We start from the raw sequence: 18,669 nt of genomic DNA, 5'->3' as shown, positions 1-18,669 counted from the left end.
GAGAAGCGTCTATCCCGGTTGACATTAGATTATGAACTGAAGCTTGGCAGCCGGTGCGGTAGGTTTGGGGCTCCCCCCTCCCCCTCTTGGGGCTGGGAGGGCTGTGCGGACGATCGGCGCGGCAGTAAAGTGTGATGTTTGCTTGTTTCCTTGGGATTGTAGGGAGTTTCTACCTCTCTGTTCGGTTTTTTGTTTTAGTTTTTTACCATGTGGGGTTTGTTTTGTCATGCCTACCTTTCTGTGTGCCTGACCCCGGTCGATGGCGGATAAGGAAAACCCCAACCACAAGAGGGTTTTCCAGTGCCATTGCTCCCTGAAACCTCTCTGAAGGGGCCAGGTTCTGGCGCTGGTCCCTGGTAGGTCTGAACTCCTTAGCTAATGTCCCGGTCTAATATAACATACATTAACCCGATAAGCTCCAGGGAGCCGTAGGGGTTCCCCACAGAAACTACCACTTACCCCAAGGTAAACAAGGGAGGGAACCCCTTCCCCCCCCAACACACTTAGGGTGGTTAATCATCGAGCAGCAAAAGACCAACAGAGGTACACCCCAAGGTGACTTGTGGAAGATCACTCCAAGCCCGAAGGGCAGTACTTACAGGGCACTCAGGAAAGGGAACCCTAAGCACAAGCAGCCCGAGTACCTGTGAATATTACTCCCAGCTCGCACGCCACCATAAGAGCAGTACTGAACACAAGGCACAGCAGAACAAGAGAGTATCTGGAGCTGGAGCCACGCAACCGAGCCACAATCACATCAGCCGAGAACTGAAGGGTGGATCACCTTTCTACTTGTTTTAGTCGTTTTAACCCGAATAGGGGTTTGTTTTGAGGCGCTTACCTTTCTGGGTGCCTGGCCCGGTCGATGGCAGACATAGAATGCTCCAAATTCCATATGCATTTGTATGTACCATTGCTCCTCGTGTCTGTCTGAGGGGGCCAGGTTCTGACTCGTGGTCCCCGGTAGGCCTAGAACTCCAAACACATTGACTGATGCCAAAGTCTAATGATGTACATATCAGCCTGGATAGCTCCGGGGAGCCGAAGAGGCTCCCCCCCCCCCCAGAAAATTGTTCAGTATTTGAACATTTCGGCATTTGTCCTGCCTTCAGTAACTACTGAAGTTTGAATACTGAGGCTCCACTATTTTATGTGGTAAGCATATGTAACTTGTTTCTTCTCTTCCAGTGATATGAGGGTTAACTACTTTAGTTTTTCCTAACAGCTCATATCTTTTGGTTCTGAGACTAGTATGATGGCACATCTATGAACTTTCTCTAACTGTTTTGTTATTAAGTGTATTTGGAGTCTTAAGTTTAAACCTGCATAAATTTGGAGTTTCATTGCATAAAGTACATTATAATTTCAATACAAATTCTATAAACAATTTTGAACTGAAACTACAAAATGTGAAGCAATATATAATAAGCCTTACCATCTGAGAGAAACATGCCTTCTTGAAGACCAGGATCATCTGGGTATGAGCGCCAAGATATTCCCATCGGACCTTCGTGAACATTAAGGTACATCCCTATTCCATGGCCAGTACCATGACCATAATCAAGGCCAACATCCCATAATGATTTTCGAGCAAGAGAATCTAAGCAGTTTCCCTGTTAACAAAAAACAAATATAATGTAATAATAATATACTATACAGTATAATGAAATTTATCAGTCAACACATACATACATACATGCTGTATATCACCATTACACCATTTTCTACTTTACTACAGTGGGAAGAATCAGCCAAAAAGAAAATGGTGAGTAATATATATAGCTATAGATATTAAACAAGTCAAAATTGTAAATATTACGTCCATTATTACATCGTTCACAACACAATATGCAGCATCACAGAAGTGCTAGCCTTACCACACCCCAGTGGATGTCCACAACAGCACCTCACCTTTTCATATGACCATGTCAATTGTCATATGAAGAGCGTATAGAGGTGTCTAGAGATGAAGTTGAAAATATGCTAAAGGCGCTAAGTAAGAACAAAGCAGTTGGCCCAGATGGAGTTTCACCATGGGTTCTGAGAGAATGTGCAACTGAGCTCAGCATTTCACTTCACCTGATCTTTCAGGCATCCCTGTGTACAGGAGTCATAGCAGATGTGTCGAAAAAGGCTAACATAGTTCCAATCTACAAGAGTGGCAGCAGGGAAGACCCTCTCAATTATAGACCCGAATCATTGACAAGTGTAATAGTGAAAATATTGGAAAAAACTAAAAACTAAATGGGTGAAACACCTGGAGAGAAATTATATAATATCAGACAGACAGTATAGTTTTCAATCTGGAAGGTCCTGTGTATCGAATTTACTCAGTTTCTATGATCGAGCCACAGAGATTTTACAGAAAAGATATGATTGGGTTGACTGCATATATCTGGACCTAAAAAAAAGGCTTTCGACAGAGTTCCACAAGGCAAGGTGGGGGGGGGGGGACCCAGGGGTCACATCAATCGGACTCGTGTGCCCCCCATGTGGTTTCCCAGGGTCCTGAGACAGAACTCACGCTCAGGGAAGCCCAGGCAGGGTACTGATATCTGGTGCCCCCAATATTAGCAACGAACTGCTAAAGCTGCACCCCCGGGACGTGTACACTCATGGAGGCTTAGTGGGGGACCACCAAGATACAAGAGGGTGAGACCAAACCACGGAGCAAGCAAACAAAAAAAAATAAAAAATCCTGCAAGAGGATAACATACCCAGGCGGAACAGAGCCGGCCACTATGAGAGGTGACAACTAGCTGCACAATACCCGGCGCTCCAACCACCTGGGACGTGTACCCCCGGGGCGTGTACACTCATGGAGGCTTAGTGGGGGACCACCAAGATACAAGAGGGTGAGACCAAACCACGGAGCAAGCAAACAAAAAAAAATAAAAAATCCTGCAAGAGGATAACATACCCAGGCGGAACAGAGCCGGCCACTATGAGAGGTGACAACTAGCTGCACAATACCCGGCGCTCCAACCAGTGACGAATACTAACCCCCCTACTGTTATGATCTCAGCCTACAGGAGAAACGAGTCTCCCCCTTGAGAGTTATTCAACAAGCCTGACCTAACTAGAAGGTATAGGAAATATAGAGGCAATAACACAGTTGTAAAATAGTTTGTTGGATTTAAATAACAATTTAAGATTATGGGCAGTGAAGAAGAAAACAGATAAATGACTGGTTAGGAGATGTGGACATTTTGCTGGAGGTGTGAGGCTCGCTTCTGGAGGACTTTGACCTCACTTGAGGCCAGACATCGCAGGGGAAAAGCCGCGCTCCGTTGAGCTCCCGTCAGAAAGGAACCCCTAGTGATATATCTCAAAGAGAAGAGAAGTGTGCAGACGTACCAGCTGTGGAATCGAGCTGGGGATGTGTGGTCTCAAGTCCTGGGCGAAGAAGAGTGTTTATTAAACCGCCCAGAGGCATTATTGTGGGCCGTGGAGGCGCCCTGACCAGCCTATGTCTGAGGGATAGCGCCCTCGACGAGACAATCTGTGGTAAGCACGATATACGCCAGTTCATAGTGATTGCTTGTAGTTGGTCGTGTGCCCAGCGACAGCAGCAATGTTTATTGATGTGTTAGAAATGTTTTGGTAAGGCAGGAAGGCCTGAAATAGGAGAGTGGAGAGGGAGGAACACGGAGCGACATCCGTCTCCTCTGAGCGCTGGCAGGCAACTGAGGGGGCCCAGCTCCTGACGGTGGAGGACCCTCCCAGTGTGAGGCCCGCTGGGCGAGGTGGAGCATGGACCCGCCCAACGGGGGAGTCCACTCTCACAGTATGTATAGGACAGATAGAGGTTTGAGGCAAACATATTGCGTGATTATTTTTGTTTATGTGTTAAAGGGGAAACATTTTTATTGGAGTGTCGATGGGTTGCAGGTTTGTCTTTGGGGAAGAAGTTGCTGAGAACTTCGAAGCCAGCACAGAGGGAGTAGTTGATGAGACTCCAAGGTAGTGGAGCAGAGGACCTCGAGCTGTGAGGAGAAGCAGTGAAGAGGAGTGTCACGTGCTTCTGTAGAGGTGGTGAAGCACCATAGTTGCTCGAGGGAACTTCATGGTGTAACAGACAAGAGAGCTGTGGAGGAACCTAGCAGAAGGGTGAAGCACCATAGTTGCTCAAGGAAACTTCATGGTAGCAGCCTGGAGGAGCTGCAGAGGATCCTGGTAGTTAAGCCCGGAAAAACCTAAAGATATCAGGGTAGTGAACTTCCAGAGGTGGAAGGGAAGTTCTGGTGGATTACTTGTAGGGAGGTGATAGTGTTTGGTTGTCATTAGCGTGCAAGGCGCAGTGAGAGGTGAGTGATTGTTTGCATTCTTATGTCAAGGAGTGTTTTATACTGAAGTTTAGAGTTACAGTCGTAGGCTGGATTACCTACAGATGTATGTGTTCTAGGACTAATAGGGTGATCGATTGATCATTGTTGTGTATCAAGGAACATTTATACTGATATATGTTATTACATTCACATGCTGATTTTCCTTGTACAGTGGTACCTCGGAATGCGAGTGTCCCTGTATGCGAGTTTTTCGGAAGACGAGCAGGATTTACTCCAAAAATATGTCTCGGAAGGCGAGGGTTACCTCGGGACGCGAGTTTGTTGATACGTGTACAGGCCGACTGGCGCGTGGTGGCATGGCGATCGCGCCTCAGTTTACCAGTGTCTCGTGTCCAGTGACTATCCCACCTGAATTTTTCACAAGGATTTACAGTTTTTTATCGTTTTTTTGGCCATTTGAGCATAAAAGTTGTCATTATATATCTTGCCATGGGTCTCAAGAAAGCCATTGGTAAGGTTCAACCTAAGAAAATAACTGAGTAGAGGCAGTAGAGGATGTCCCTTCTTGATTAAGAAAATGTGTGAAGTATGGGAAGAACTGCAAAGTTTTGTTGAAAAAACTCACCCAGATAAAGCTGTAGCAGGCCGTTGCATTGACCTTTTAAATGATAATGTGATGTCTTACTACAGACAAGTGTTAAAATGTAGGGAAAAACAAGTGTCATTAGACAAATTCTTAGTAAAACAAGCAAGTCCTAGTGGTATGCAGGCAAAATGTGCCAGAGTGTGCATACCAGTGAAGTCATCACTGCCTGATGTTATAATGGAAGGGGACTCCCCTTCCAAACAGTAACTCCTCTCTTCCTCCCACCTCCTCACCATCTTCCATACGCCTACAGCATTCAACAGCAAGGTAAGTAATAACTTGAACATAGTTTTGTAGGTTTATTTAGATGAATTAGGTATAAAAATTTAGTTTGATGTGGGGTTTTTGGGGTAGTCAGGAACGGATTAATTCATTTCCCTTTATTTCTTATGGGGAAATTAGCTTCGGAATGCGAGTTTTCGGAATACGAGGCGTCTCCAGGAACCAATTAAACTCTTAAACTGAGATATGCCTGTACACGTTTATAGAAAGAATAAACAAACAAACAAACAAACAAACAAACAAACAAACAAACAAACAATATAATATATATAATATATATATATATATATATATATATATATATATATATATATATATATATATATATATATATATATATATATATATATATATATATATGTCGTACCTAGTAGCCAGAACTCACTTTTTGGCCTACTATTCAAGGCCCGATTTGCCTAATAAGCCAAGTTTTCCTGAATTAATATATTTTCTCTAATTTTTTTCTTATGAAATGATAAATCAACCCATTTCATTATGTATGAGGTCAATTTTTTTTATTTGAGTTAAAATTAACGTAGATATATGACCGAACCTAACCAACCCTACCTAACCTAACCTAACCTATCTTTATAGGTTAGGTTAGGTTGCCGAAAAAGTTAGGTTAGGTTAGGTTAGGTAGGTTAGGTAGTCGAAAAACAATTAATTCATGAAAACTTGGCTTATTAGGCAAATCGGGCCTTGCATAGTAGGCTGAGAAGTGCGTTCTATATATATACAGAGCACCACTTGGTTTCCGAACTTTAGTTATCCGAAACTTCCAGTTTCCCGATTGGGGTTGGGGAGTCATGCTACCCGAACAAAGTTCGGGTAGGAAGGGGTCCACCAAGCGTCACGCCGGCTTGTGGTGGTGGGTGGGCGATGGTCCAGTTTGCCCACTGTGACTTCACAGATTCACGGCCTATTATTCCTATTATTTTGAATTGCCATAAGGCTGGAATGTTCATTCTGTGCTTTTGTTTTACATATCTGCACAATCAAGAAACATCTGTGCACCATGTTGGCTCCAAATGCACGCATTGCGTCAGTGATGGCTGACTGGTGGGTGGATGGACGATGGAGCTGAGGTGGGAGGCAGTATGAATGAGGGGGGGGGGGGGAGAATCAGTGAGAGAGGGGGGGAGAGAGATGCTAGGAGGGAGGGGGAGGTATGGAGAGATGTTAGGAGGTAGGGAGAGATGCTAAGAGGGAGGGGGAGGTAGGGAGAGATGCTAGGAGGTAGGCAGGAAGGGATGGAAGTAGTGAGAATTAGGGAGGGAAAGGCAGGCTGGCAGGCACAGGCTGGCAGGCAGGCACAGGCAGGCAGACAGGCAGGAAGGCAGGCAGGCTAGCTTGCGGGCAGGGAGTGAGTGGTAGTCACGCGGTTGAACCGCGTGACCTTGAGAGATGGGATGTAGGGGGGGCGGGTGGTTTGTTGGTGGTGGGGGTGAGACCGGCTCATTCCCGAAGATAAGCCTAACACACACTACCCGTTAGCATGATGGCAGGGGGGGAGGCAGGCTGGCTGGAAAGGAAGCAGGCTGGCAGGCAGGCTGGCTGGCAGGCTGGGAGGCTGGGAAGGAAGCAGGCTGGCAGGCTGGGAAGGAGGCAGGCAGGCAGGCTGGGAAGGAGGCAGGCAGGCAGGCTGGGAAGGAAGCAGGCTGGCAGGCTGGGAAGGAGGCAGGCTGGCAGGCTGGGAAGGAGGCAGGCTGGCAGGCTGGGAAGGAGGCAGGCTGGCAGGCTGGGAAGGAGGCAGGCTGGCAGGCTGGGAAGGAGGCAGGCTGGCAGGCTGGGAAGGAGGCAGGCTGGCAGGCTGGGAAGGAGGCAGGCTGGCAGGCTGGGAAGGAGGCAGGCTGGCAGGCTGGGAAGGAGGCAGGCTGGGAGGGAGGCAGGCTGGCAGGCTGGGAAGGAGGCAGGCCTGCATTCTCTCCAAGGTGGGAAGGAGGCAGGCTGGGAAGGAGGCAGGCTGGGAAGGAAGCAGGCTGGCAGGCTGGGAAGGAGGCAGGCTGGGAAGGAGGCAGGCTGGGAAGGAGGCAGGCTGGGAAGGAAGCAGGCTGGCAGGCTGGGAAGGAGGCAGGCTGGCAGGCTGGGAAGGAGGCAGGCAGGCAGGAAGCGATATATGGGTGTTGAAGTGAACTGTGAACCACGTGACCTTTGAGAGTGTGTGTGTGTGTGTATGGGTTTGGGGTGGGGGGTGGGGGTGGTGTGTCGGTGGTGGGGGAAAGGGGGAGGTGTGTCGGTGGTGGGGGGAGAGGGGGCGTGTGTCGGTGGTGGGGGGAGAGGGGGAGGTGTGTCGGTGGTGGGGGGAGAGGGGGAGGTGTGTCGGTGGTGGGGGGAGAGGGGGAGGTGTGTCGGTGGTGGGGGGAGAGGGGGAGGTGGGGGAGGGACCGGCTGACTCCGTAAGCCTAGCCACACTCCAGACCTGTGACCCAGATTTGTTTCTTAAATGTACAGTACATCATCGTATATTTTAGGCAGGATGTGCCTGCAGGCTGGCAGGAAACATCCAGAGGATGTTTGCCAGACGTCTTAATAATCAGTTAGGAACAATTAAGGACTTTTATAAAGCGGATCAGGACTTCACTTATTGATGAGTACAAACAAAACACGGTCGCATTTACGCCATGAACCTGACGATTTTTTCCCCTAGAGTTTTTTTCATAAATTTTTCGGAAAAATTTCTTTTTACATTTCTAGTTTATTTTTCCCCTCTATTTCTCGTATACGAACTTACATGTTAACCGACGGGTCTCGTCCCCAAGGGGTTCGGAAACCAAGTGGTGCTCTGTATGTATGTATGTATGTATGTATGTATGTATGTATGTATGTATATATATATATATATATATATATATATATATATATATATATATATATATATATATATATATATATATATATATATATATATATATATATATATATATATATATATATATATATATATATATATATATATATATATATATATATATATATATATATATATATATATATATATATATATATATATATATATATATATATATATATATATATATATATATATATATATATATATATATATATATATATATATATATATATATATATATATATATATATATATATATATATATATATATATATATATATATATATATATATATATATATATATATATATATATATATATATATATATATATATATATATATATATATATATATATATATATATATATATATATATATATATATATATATATATATATATATATATATATATATATATATATATATATATATATATATATATATATATATATATATATATATATATATATATATATATATATATATATATATATATATATATATATCTATCTTCTCTTGCTGATAGTGCAACAGTGTATGTAGACTTGATCAACTTGATGAGGTTGATAGTACCAGGTGGTGAATCAGAAGATAGGACACCACTTGATAAGCTGATGATAGAGTTCTGATGGTGTTGGAGTGCAACCTGATTGTAATAGTATAGAGTATAGAATTCATTATTATTATATGTGTGTATGTATTGTGTATGTGCTTTGTCCAGTAAATGTATTCAAATTTGCTGGTGTTTGCCCTTGTCCTAGTGAGGCTTCCCATGAAATAGTACAGAAGAAGAGAGAGAGAGAGAGAGAAAGAACCAAGAACCACTGCTGTGGACAGTGTAGAAGGTAATACTAATAAGTCAAAAAGGGGATTGAGGAGATCATATCACCTAAGGAGAGAGTGGGGAGTCACAGTGGCTCGAGTGGGTGTGTGCACGTGACAACGAGGCTAAGTGTTGGAGCCGCATCCCCTAAACGTGTGACGTTGAGCCCCTCTCCAAGAGCCAGAAGCGCCTAGTGTGATCTCCTAGCGAGGTATAAGCACTCTACCGAGTTGTGGGTTGGGTTGTCTGCAAAGGAGGAACAACACGACAACGCCACCAACACACAACTACAATACTACCCAAAGGCAAACAGGAGTAAAAGAAACACCCTAGCTGACTCCAAGGGTGGCCAATCACCGAGCAGCAAAAGACCCTACAGAGGTAACCCACTTAGTTCTTGAATGATGGTCCCAAGCTCCAAGGGCAGTACTTACTGGGCACCTAAGGAAGGGGACCCTAGGCACATGCAGCTCAAGTACTTGTGAGATTACTCCTGGCTCACACACCACCAAAGAACAGCGCCACACAAGGCACAGAGCTGGAGGACAGAAAACAGGAGCCAGAGTCACACGACTGTTGCCAATCACATCAGACACAGAACTGCAGGGTGGATCACTGGCATGAGGGTGTGAGGGTCTGGGGCTCCCCCTTCTTCCTCCCAGGGAGGCGGGGTTGCGCCGACAGTGGCACGGCAACATGGTGACATGGGGGTTGATACCTAGTTGATGGGATTCTGGGATGGGGGTTCTACTCCCCAAGCCGGGCCGGAGGCCAGGCTCGACTTGTGAGAGTTTGGTCCGGTACTCCTTGCAGGAAACAACCTAGTTTCCTCTTGAAGATGTCCACGGTTGTTCCGGCAATATTTCTTATGCTCGCTGGGAGGATGTTAAACAACCATGGACTTCTGCTGTTTATACAGTGTTTTCTGAGTGTGCCTATGGCACTTCTGCTCTTCACTGGTTCTATTCTGCATTTTCTTCCATATTCGTTCACTCCAGTACGTTGTTATTTTACTGCGTAGATTTGGTACTTAGCCCTCCAGTATCTTCCACGTGTATATTACTTGATATCTCTCTCGTCTCCTTTCTACCGAGTACATTTGGAGGGCTTTGAGACGATTCCAATAATTTATCACATCTATGCGTGCCGTATATGTTCTCTGTATTCCCTCTATTTCAGCAATCTCTCCTGCTCTGAAGGGGAAAGCGAGTACTGAGCAGTACTCACGATGGGACAACACAAGTGACTTGAAGAGTACAACCATTGTGATGGGATCCCTGGATTTGAAAGTTCTCGTAATCCATCCGATCATTTTTCTGGCTGATGAAATATTTGCTTGGTTATGCTCCCTAAACATTAGGTCGTCAGACATCATTATTCCCAAATCCTTGACATGCTGTTTTCCTACTATGGGCAGATTTGATTGTGTTTTGTACTCTATATTATGTTTAAGGTTCTCATTTTTACCGTACCTGAGTACCTGGAATTTATCACTGTTAAACATCATGTTATTTTCCGATGCCCAGTCGATCCATAGGCCATTGCTCCATAGGAATAAGAACTCTATTCACAAGGCAGATGCCAAAGTCTAATATATCCATATCAGCCTGGATAGCTCCAAGGAACTCAAGGGGCTCCCCCCAGAAAAGAGGCGTTGACAGATCAAGCACTGGTGGTGGTTTGCTCTGCCCGAGCTGTCAGGCAGGAGTTGCCACAGAGACGATATTACCTAATTATTTCAATGTCTGATTTTTTCTGTTGTTTTGCAGTAATATGTAGTGTGTAGTGTGAAATGTGATAGATTTATATAATAAAATGTGTGTGAACCAACTGCACAACTAAGTTGGTAGGGTAAGTCAGGACAATAATTGACGTCACAGTCAGCTGATGCTTCCCTCCCTCCATCACTGGTTTAAGGCGAGACGCACTAACATTTCTCCTCCAACCATACTGTTTGTGGTGTTATTACACTATATGCACACATTATATATAATTATCTACATGTTTTATTCACCATAACTGTACAACTAAGCCGGTAAGGTGTCCAAACAACAAAGTGGCCACAACAAAATGGCATAACAAAAGAGACAGCAGCCAACAGATGATGCCACCTCCATCACCATAATGGCTCCTCCCAACACACTCCTTTTGCGGTTATTACACTAATATACACGTTATATATAAGTATCTAGATTTGTGTTCACCATAACGAACCACTAAGCTGGTATGGTGAGTGCAGATAATAACAGGTGGCCACACAGAGTCAGCAGACGCTACCTCCCTCAGCATTACTCATCCCACCATAATATTGTCACGTGAATCCCCTGCATAGCAGTGCAACTGTCTTTTCCCTTCACCTTTAATACCTCTGCACTGAAAGTCTTCATCTACACCAGCCCAGATGAGTCATCAGTCCTGCCACCTCTCCATACCCCACAGGGCCTGGCATGGCCTGGTACAACTCAGAGGCAAGCCGAACGCCAATGCTAATCGCTAGTTTGCCCCTACGAACAAGCAGTTAGCCGCCTTCAACTGACAGTGGTGCAGTTCAACATAAAAGCACTGCCAGCCATTATATTATGTAATCACAATGTTCATTATTTTATATGTACACACTAGCATGCACTATGTACAGGTTTTTGCACTATTATTGCACATTTTGAAATCTTGGAGTGGTAGTCGTTGAAGCAGTCGACAGCACACTATGCAACTGCACACCCTTCATCATGTTTGTGCCATTTTACGTTTCTGTTCTCTCCGTTTTGTTGTTTTACATACTAGGCATGCACGTTGGCCTATTGCACGCTTGCCACCTGGTGGCATATTCTTTAGTCTGTATTACTGAAAGGCATCTATGTGAGCGAGCCTGGGTGTTCTAGCATGCTGCAACACTGGGTTCATGATTGGTCTTTGTATGCCAGGGACATCTTGACCAAACTTTGCTAATAACTGTGTTGCAAGTGTAAAAGCAAATGTACGGAAAACAGGTTTACGTCCAGTTTTCACCAGATACAAATTATAGCAGTTCAACATGCTTATGTCAACAAGATGGAAAAACACTTTTTTCATCCATTTCAATGTTTTCCGCACACACTTGATAGTGCCAATCATCATGTCAGCCTTATCAATCAAACGCATGTTGATATTGTAGTCAAGAACACAATCTGGCTTATATACTGGTTCTCTCGTTACACGGTGCACCTTGCCACTGTTCAACATTGTACCCTCATGAACGGTTGTCAGCAGGTTCACTTCTCTCTTGTCTTTCCACCATACTTTGATCACATTTCCGTACCTGGCACTCACCGACTGCAAGCCCACTGCAAAACACTGGCATTTCCCTTCTTCGTGCCTTAACTGTGCCAACCAATCCGGTTCTATTTTCAATCAAGAACCTAGCTAGCAATGGACTTGTATAGTAATTATCTGTGTATAGGATGTGCCCCTTGTTCATCCATGGTGCCATCAGTGACTTCACCATACTACCAGAGAAACCATGTTCGTTGTTACCGGGAATGTCTACAACGCTAGCTGAACACAGAATCATGTGTAACACGTATCCTGTTTCACAGTCACACAGTACAAAGAATTTCAATCCAAATCTGTTTCATTTGGAGGGAATATACTGCTTGAATGAAACACGTCCTTTGAAAAGTACAAGGGATTCGTCAATCACCAGCTTCTGTGTTGGTACGTAAAAATCTCTGAATTTTCCAATCACTTCACTCATATAGTGCCTCTCGCCAAAGTCTATCATCCTCTGTCCGGTCCTCATTACTTGCAAAATGCAGACACCTGAGTAGTATGTGAATCTGTCTCGGGACATATATTTCCCGAAGAAAGGTGTTGGAATAGTCAGATCTTTGCTCCAGTAATCTGTGATAGTGTGTTTGACACACTGTTTCATCAACATACATATCGCTAGAAACCCATACATTTCACCTACATTGGTGGTTTTCCAATGTTGCAATCGTGAAAATTCTGTTATCTCTCTTCTAAGGAGATGAGCCGCATGAAGGTTCGTTTGGTGTACAATATATTCCATGAGCGGCTCATCACAGAATGCTGTAAAATAATCACATTCATTCATATCCTCTCTATTATCAGGGAAAAGATCTGTAATCCCAACGTCTTTATTGTCAAAGGCAGGAATTCGAGGAATAAACCCAACACCATTACTCCACACTAGTACACCTGGTGTCCTGCTAGACACAGGGGATGCAACAGGGGCACTACGGCGAGGAAGTGATGCACACCGTGGACCAGGAGATGAAGCCCATCTATGCACAGTACGGCCGCTACGTGCACGTGAGGTAGAAGCACGTGAGCACGAGGCTCTTGGTGCCTCATGTTGTTCCATGTGGTGGCGCTTGGCTGGGCGAGACGCTGCTGACACGACAAAATCTCGCCCAGTAACACCACTGGTACTGGCACCAGGCTTGGTAACACTATGTTCTGATTCCACTTCACTAAAACCAGAAAAAGTCACCTTCCTCTGACTCGTCACCGAAAATATCCTCAGACATTAAATAAGCACGGGAACTGTATGGTCGAGGGTGAATTGGAGTAGACACTGGGCGAGGTGGCATGGGTGAGCGTATAGGCTTCGCCATGGGAGGCGGCTGTATCTCATTTTCACTGTCTGTGCTATCATCATCGGTCAATTGTGAGTAGTCTTTATCAATATCAGAGTCATCAAAGTCACTTTCCTCACCATCGGAAAATAATTCACTCGTTATTTGCTCTTGGGTGAGTGATTGCGTGGGGTGTGCCCGGGAAGCGTTAGGCCGTGCGCTCGACATGGTGGCTGCCGGGTAACTGAGGCCTCCCACGCGATAGTAGCGTGAGCTGGATTTTTTTTCAAAATGGCGGCTGTTTACTATAGCCCCTGGGCAGCGTATGGGGACTCCCTATACCCCGCAGGCCTTTCAAATCATGCGCGGTACTCCAGAGCATCATATGATGCGATGAGCAATTTACTGCAAGTCGGTCAAAGCATCATATGATGCGATGCGCAACTTAATGGGTAAACGAACAACCCTGGAGAGTCAGTCTCTCTTTTAGTGCTCTAGGATCACCTTCGTGTCTCTCCCCTGTCGTCTGCCTTCAGCCAACATCGTGTGACTGATGCCATGGTGGAATGGTAGCCGTCTTCAATACACCAGAATATATTTATGATTTGTATTCATTGCTTATAATTTATTTTTGTATTAAAGTCATTAACTTGTTCACCTTTGCATTACATGATAACCAAGTATTTTCAGAGGCATTTATGTTCATTAACCCTCAAACCGCTAGGGGCCCAAATGGAATTCACACCCACAGGCGCAACAAAAAAAAAAAAAAATCCCAAAAATTCTTTTGCTTTATAGAAGTGTTCATTTTTGTTTCCTGATCACGGAAAAAATAACAAAAAATTCGTAGGTGGCATATTTTAGCTGCAATAGGGTAGGGAAGTGTGGCTAAAAGGGGCATTGGCAGAGCCTTCGCCAGACGAGGTCAACTCCTGCTGAGCTGTCAGACGGCAATTGCCCCAAATATATTATTACCAAATTATTTCAATGTCTCCGATTGATTTTTTCTAAGTTTTTTGCAGTAATATTATTCCATACAGTGAATTGTGGTATATTTATATAATAAAATGTGTGAACCATCGCTGTACTCAAAATTATGGTGTGCATATTAGTGATTCAATTATGTTCATAAAACAATAAACAAATAGTTTTGCTGTTGTTACACTATATACACAGGTTATATATAAGTATCTGCATGTTTTGTTCACCATAACGAACTACTAAGTTGGTCTTGTGAGTCAAAAAGCAGAGAGGAGTGACCGCCACACACCAGCGAGCCACTCACTGCCACTCCCTCCCTCAACACCACCTCACTCCCCCTCATTCTCCTCCCACAATACTGTTTTTGCATTTATTCACTATACACAGACGTTATATATACGTATTTACATCTTTTGTTCACCATAACTGTACATCTAAGCTTGTATGGTGAGTAAAGGCACAAAGACGTAGCTACTCAAAGACGAGCACATAGAGGTGTCTAGAGATGAAGTGGAAAAAATGCTCAAGGAGCTAAATAAGAACAAAGCAGTTGGTCCAGATGGAGTTTCACCATGGGTTCTGAGAGAATGTGCACCTGAGCTCAGCATTCCTCTTCAACTGATTTTTCAGGCATCCCTGTTTACAGGAGTTGTAGCTGATGTGTGGAAAACGGCTAACATAGTTCCAATCTACAAAAGTGGAAGCAGGGATGGCCCACTTAATTATAGACCGGTATCATTGACAAGTGTAATAGTCAAAATATTGGAAAAAATAATTAAAACTAAATGGGTAGAACACCTGGAGAGGAATGATATAATATAAGCAGACAGTATGGTTTTCGATCTGGAAGATCCTGTGTATCGAATTTACTCGGTTTCTATGATCGAGCAACAGAGATATTACAGGAAAGAGATGGTTGGGTTGACTGCATCTATCTGGACCTAAAAAAGGCTTTCGACAGAGTTCCACATAAGAGGTTGTTCTGGAAACTGGAAAATATTGGAGGAGTGACGCTTCTAACACGCTTCTAACATGTACGCTTCTAACATGGATGAAAAATTTTCTGACTGATAGAAAAATGAGGGCTGTGATCAGAGGCAATGTATCGGACTGGAGAAATGTCACAAGTGGAGTACCACAGGGTTCAGTTCTTGCACCAGTGATGTTTATTGTCTACATAAATGATCTACCAGTTAGTATACAGAATTATATGAACATGTTTGCTGATGATGCTAAGATAATAGGAAGGATAAGAAACTTAGATGATTGTCATGCCCTTCAAGAAGACCTGGACAAAATAAGTACATGGAGCGCCACTTGGCAAATGGAATTTAATGTTAACCCTTTAACTGCGCAACGTGCCTGCAGGCCCAGGCTTCGGGTGCGCAACGCGCCTCCAAGTGTTTTTATTTTTCACGTTCCATTCAAAACTCCCGCGGATACATGGGGTTCACATCAGCTTCCTCAGGGCTCTTGTAAAGAGACGCCATCTTTAAAAAAAAATCATGGTCCACATTGCCGGGTGTCAGAGCCTCAGTAGTGAGTGAGCAACCAAGGCTGGCGCTCGCAGCATGAGCGCACTGCTCTGCTGTTCAGCGTGTGACCACAGCATCGCCTAATAATGTCAAAATATATATATAACCTGTATTATTTAGCCGTGATAGTATTATAGAAGAGCCTGAGTGGGATAATGACTGGGTACAATGTTCAAATATCAGTGATTCAATGCTGTTCACGATGTTCACAGCGCTAGCCACAGCATTATTTCATCCATCTAGGAATCTTCAAACGACTTCTTAGGTACCTTTTCAAAATAAACTTGTGGTCAATTATTCATTTACAGAAATTAGTGATCAGGATTGGCCCATACGAGGCAGCTGCTATTGGCCCATACGAGGCAGCTGCTATTGGCCCATACGAGGCAGCTGCTGTTGGCCCATACGAGGCAGCTGCTGTTGGCCCATACGAGGCAGCTGCTGTTGGCCCATACGAGGCAGTTGCTGTTGGCCCATAGGAGGCAGCTGCTGTTGGCCCATAGGAGGCAGCTGCTGTTGGCCCATAGGAGGCAGCTGCTATTGGCCCATAGGAGGCAGCTGCTGTTGGCCCATAGGAGGCAGCTGCTATTGGCCCATACGAGGCAGCTGCTATTGGCCCATACATAAGAACATAAGAACATATGAACAAAGGCAACTGCAGAAGGCCTGTTGGCCCATACGAGGCAGCTCCTATTTATAACCACCCAATCCCGCTCATATACATGTCCAACCCATGCTTGAAACAATCGAGGGACCCCACCTCTACAATGTTACGCGGCAATTGGTTCCACAAATCAACAGCCCTGTTACTGAACCAGTATTTACCCAAGTCTTTCCTAAATCTAAACTTATCTAATTTATACCCATTGTTTCGTGTTCTGTCTTGTGTTGATACTTTTAATACCCTATTAATATCCCCTTTGTTATGTCCATTCACCCACTTGTAAACCTCTATCATGTCACCCCTAACTCTTCGCCTTTCCCGTGAATGCAACTTAAGCTTTGTTAATCTTTCTTCATATGAAAGATTTCTAATTTGGGGAATTAACTTATTCATCCTACGCTGGACACGTTCAAGTGAATTTATATCCATTCTATAATATGGCGACCAAAACTGAACTGCATAATCTAAATGGGGCCTAACTAGAGCAAGATATAGCTTGAGAACCACACCAGGTGTCTTGTTACTAACGCTGCGATTAATAAATCCAAGTGTCCGATTTGCCTTATTACGAACATTTATGCATTGATCCTTTTGTTTTAAATTCTTACTAATCATAACTCCCAGATCCCTTTCGCAGTTCGACTTCGCAATCTCAACACCATCTAGCTCGTATCTTGTAACCCTATCATCATTACCTAACCTCAGAACTTTACATTTATCAGCATTAAACTGCATCTGCCAATCCTTCGACCATTTCAAAACCCTATCTAGATCAACTTGAAGTGATAGTGAGTCCTCCTCCGAATTACAGTAATTTCCCTACCGATTTTCGTATCATCGGCAAATTTGCAAATGTTGCTACTCAAACCTGAATCTAAATCATTTATATATATTATAAACAGCAGAGGTTCCAGGACAGAGCCCTGAGGCACCCCACTTGCAACATTTTCCCACTCTGACTTGAGTCCATTTATACTAACTCTGTTTCCTTTGGTATAGCCATGCCCTAATCCAGCTTAATATAGCACCCCCAATACCATGAGACTAACTTTTTAATCAGTCTTTCATGTGGCACTGTATCAAAAGCTTTGCTAAAGTCAAGGTACACAACATCGCAATCCTTACCACTATCAACAGCCTCAACAATTGTAGAATAAAAAGATAACAAATTTGTTAAACATGAACGGCCATTTATAAAACCATGTTGCGACTCAATTATTAATTTATGTTTTTCAAGATGAAGACGAATTTTATTTGCTATTATAGATTCGAGTAGCTTTCCCACAATAGACATTAGGCTAATTGGTCGATAGTTAGACGCAAGTGATCTATCTCCTTTCTTAAAAACGGGTATCACATTAGCAACTTTCCAAAACTCTGGCACTCTGCCTGACTCTATTGATTTATTAAATATGGTTGACAGTGGGTCACAAAGCTCCTCTTTGCATTCTTTAAGCACCCTGGCAAACACTTCATCTGGCCCTGGGGATTTGTTTGGTTTGGGTTTTACTATTTGTTTAAGAACATCCTCCCTGGTAACTGTTAAACTCGTCAACCTGTCCTCGTCCCCACCCACATAGACTTGTTCGGCTGAAGGCATATTGTTAAGTTCCTCTTTAGTAAATACAGATACAAAATATTTATTAAAAATACTACTCATCTCTTCATCACTATCTGTTATTTGACCTGTCTCAGTTTTTAATGGACCTATCCTTTCCCTAGTCTTAGTACGATATAACTGAAAAAACCCTTTAGGATTTGTCTTTGCTTGCCCTGCTATGCGAACTTCATAGTTTCTTTTTGCTTTCCTTATCTCTTTTTTAACATTTCTAACCAGTTGTACAAATTCCTGTTCTAAAGTGACCTCCCCATTTTTAATCCTTTTGTACCAAGCTCTCTTTTTACCTATAAGGTTCTTCAAATTCTTTGTTATCCACTTTGGGTCATTAGTATTCGATCTATTCAATTTGTATGATATACTACGTTCCTGTGCTTTGTTTAGAATATTCTTAAATAAGTTATA

At 43.6% G+C, this 18,669-nt stretch overlaps 1 protein-coding gene across 4 annotated transcripts in view; it reads right to left on the bottom strand.

The window, feature by feature from the left end:
- The window catches only part of ApepP (Aminopeptidase P), a 334,482-nt gene that overhangs the window by 84,406 nt on the left and 231,407 nt on the right, over positions 1-18,669 (bottom strand). For all 4 annotated transcript variants that reach the window (XM_069309418.1, XM_069309421.1, XM_069309419.1 and 1 more), the window contains one exon: positions 1,436-1,613. In XM_069309418.1, the coding sequence (XP_069165519.1) occupies positions 1,436-1,613 (178 nt within the window). The remainder of the gene's footprint in view (positions 1-1,435; positions 1,614-18,669) is intronic.

Source organism: Procambarus clarkii, chromosome 65 (assembly GCF_040958095.1).
Source record: "Procambarus clarkii isolate CNS0578487 chromosome 65, FALCON_Pclarkii_2.0, whole genome shotgun sequence".
Classification (NCBI taxonomy): Eukaryota; Metazoa; Arthropoda; class Malacostraca; order Decapoda; family Cambaridae; genus Procambarus; species Procambarus clarkii.
This window is presented reverse-complemented; position numbering and strand designations above follow the sequence as displayed.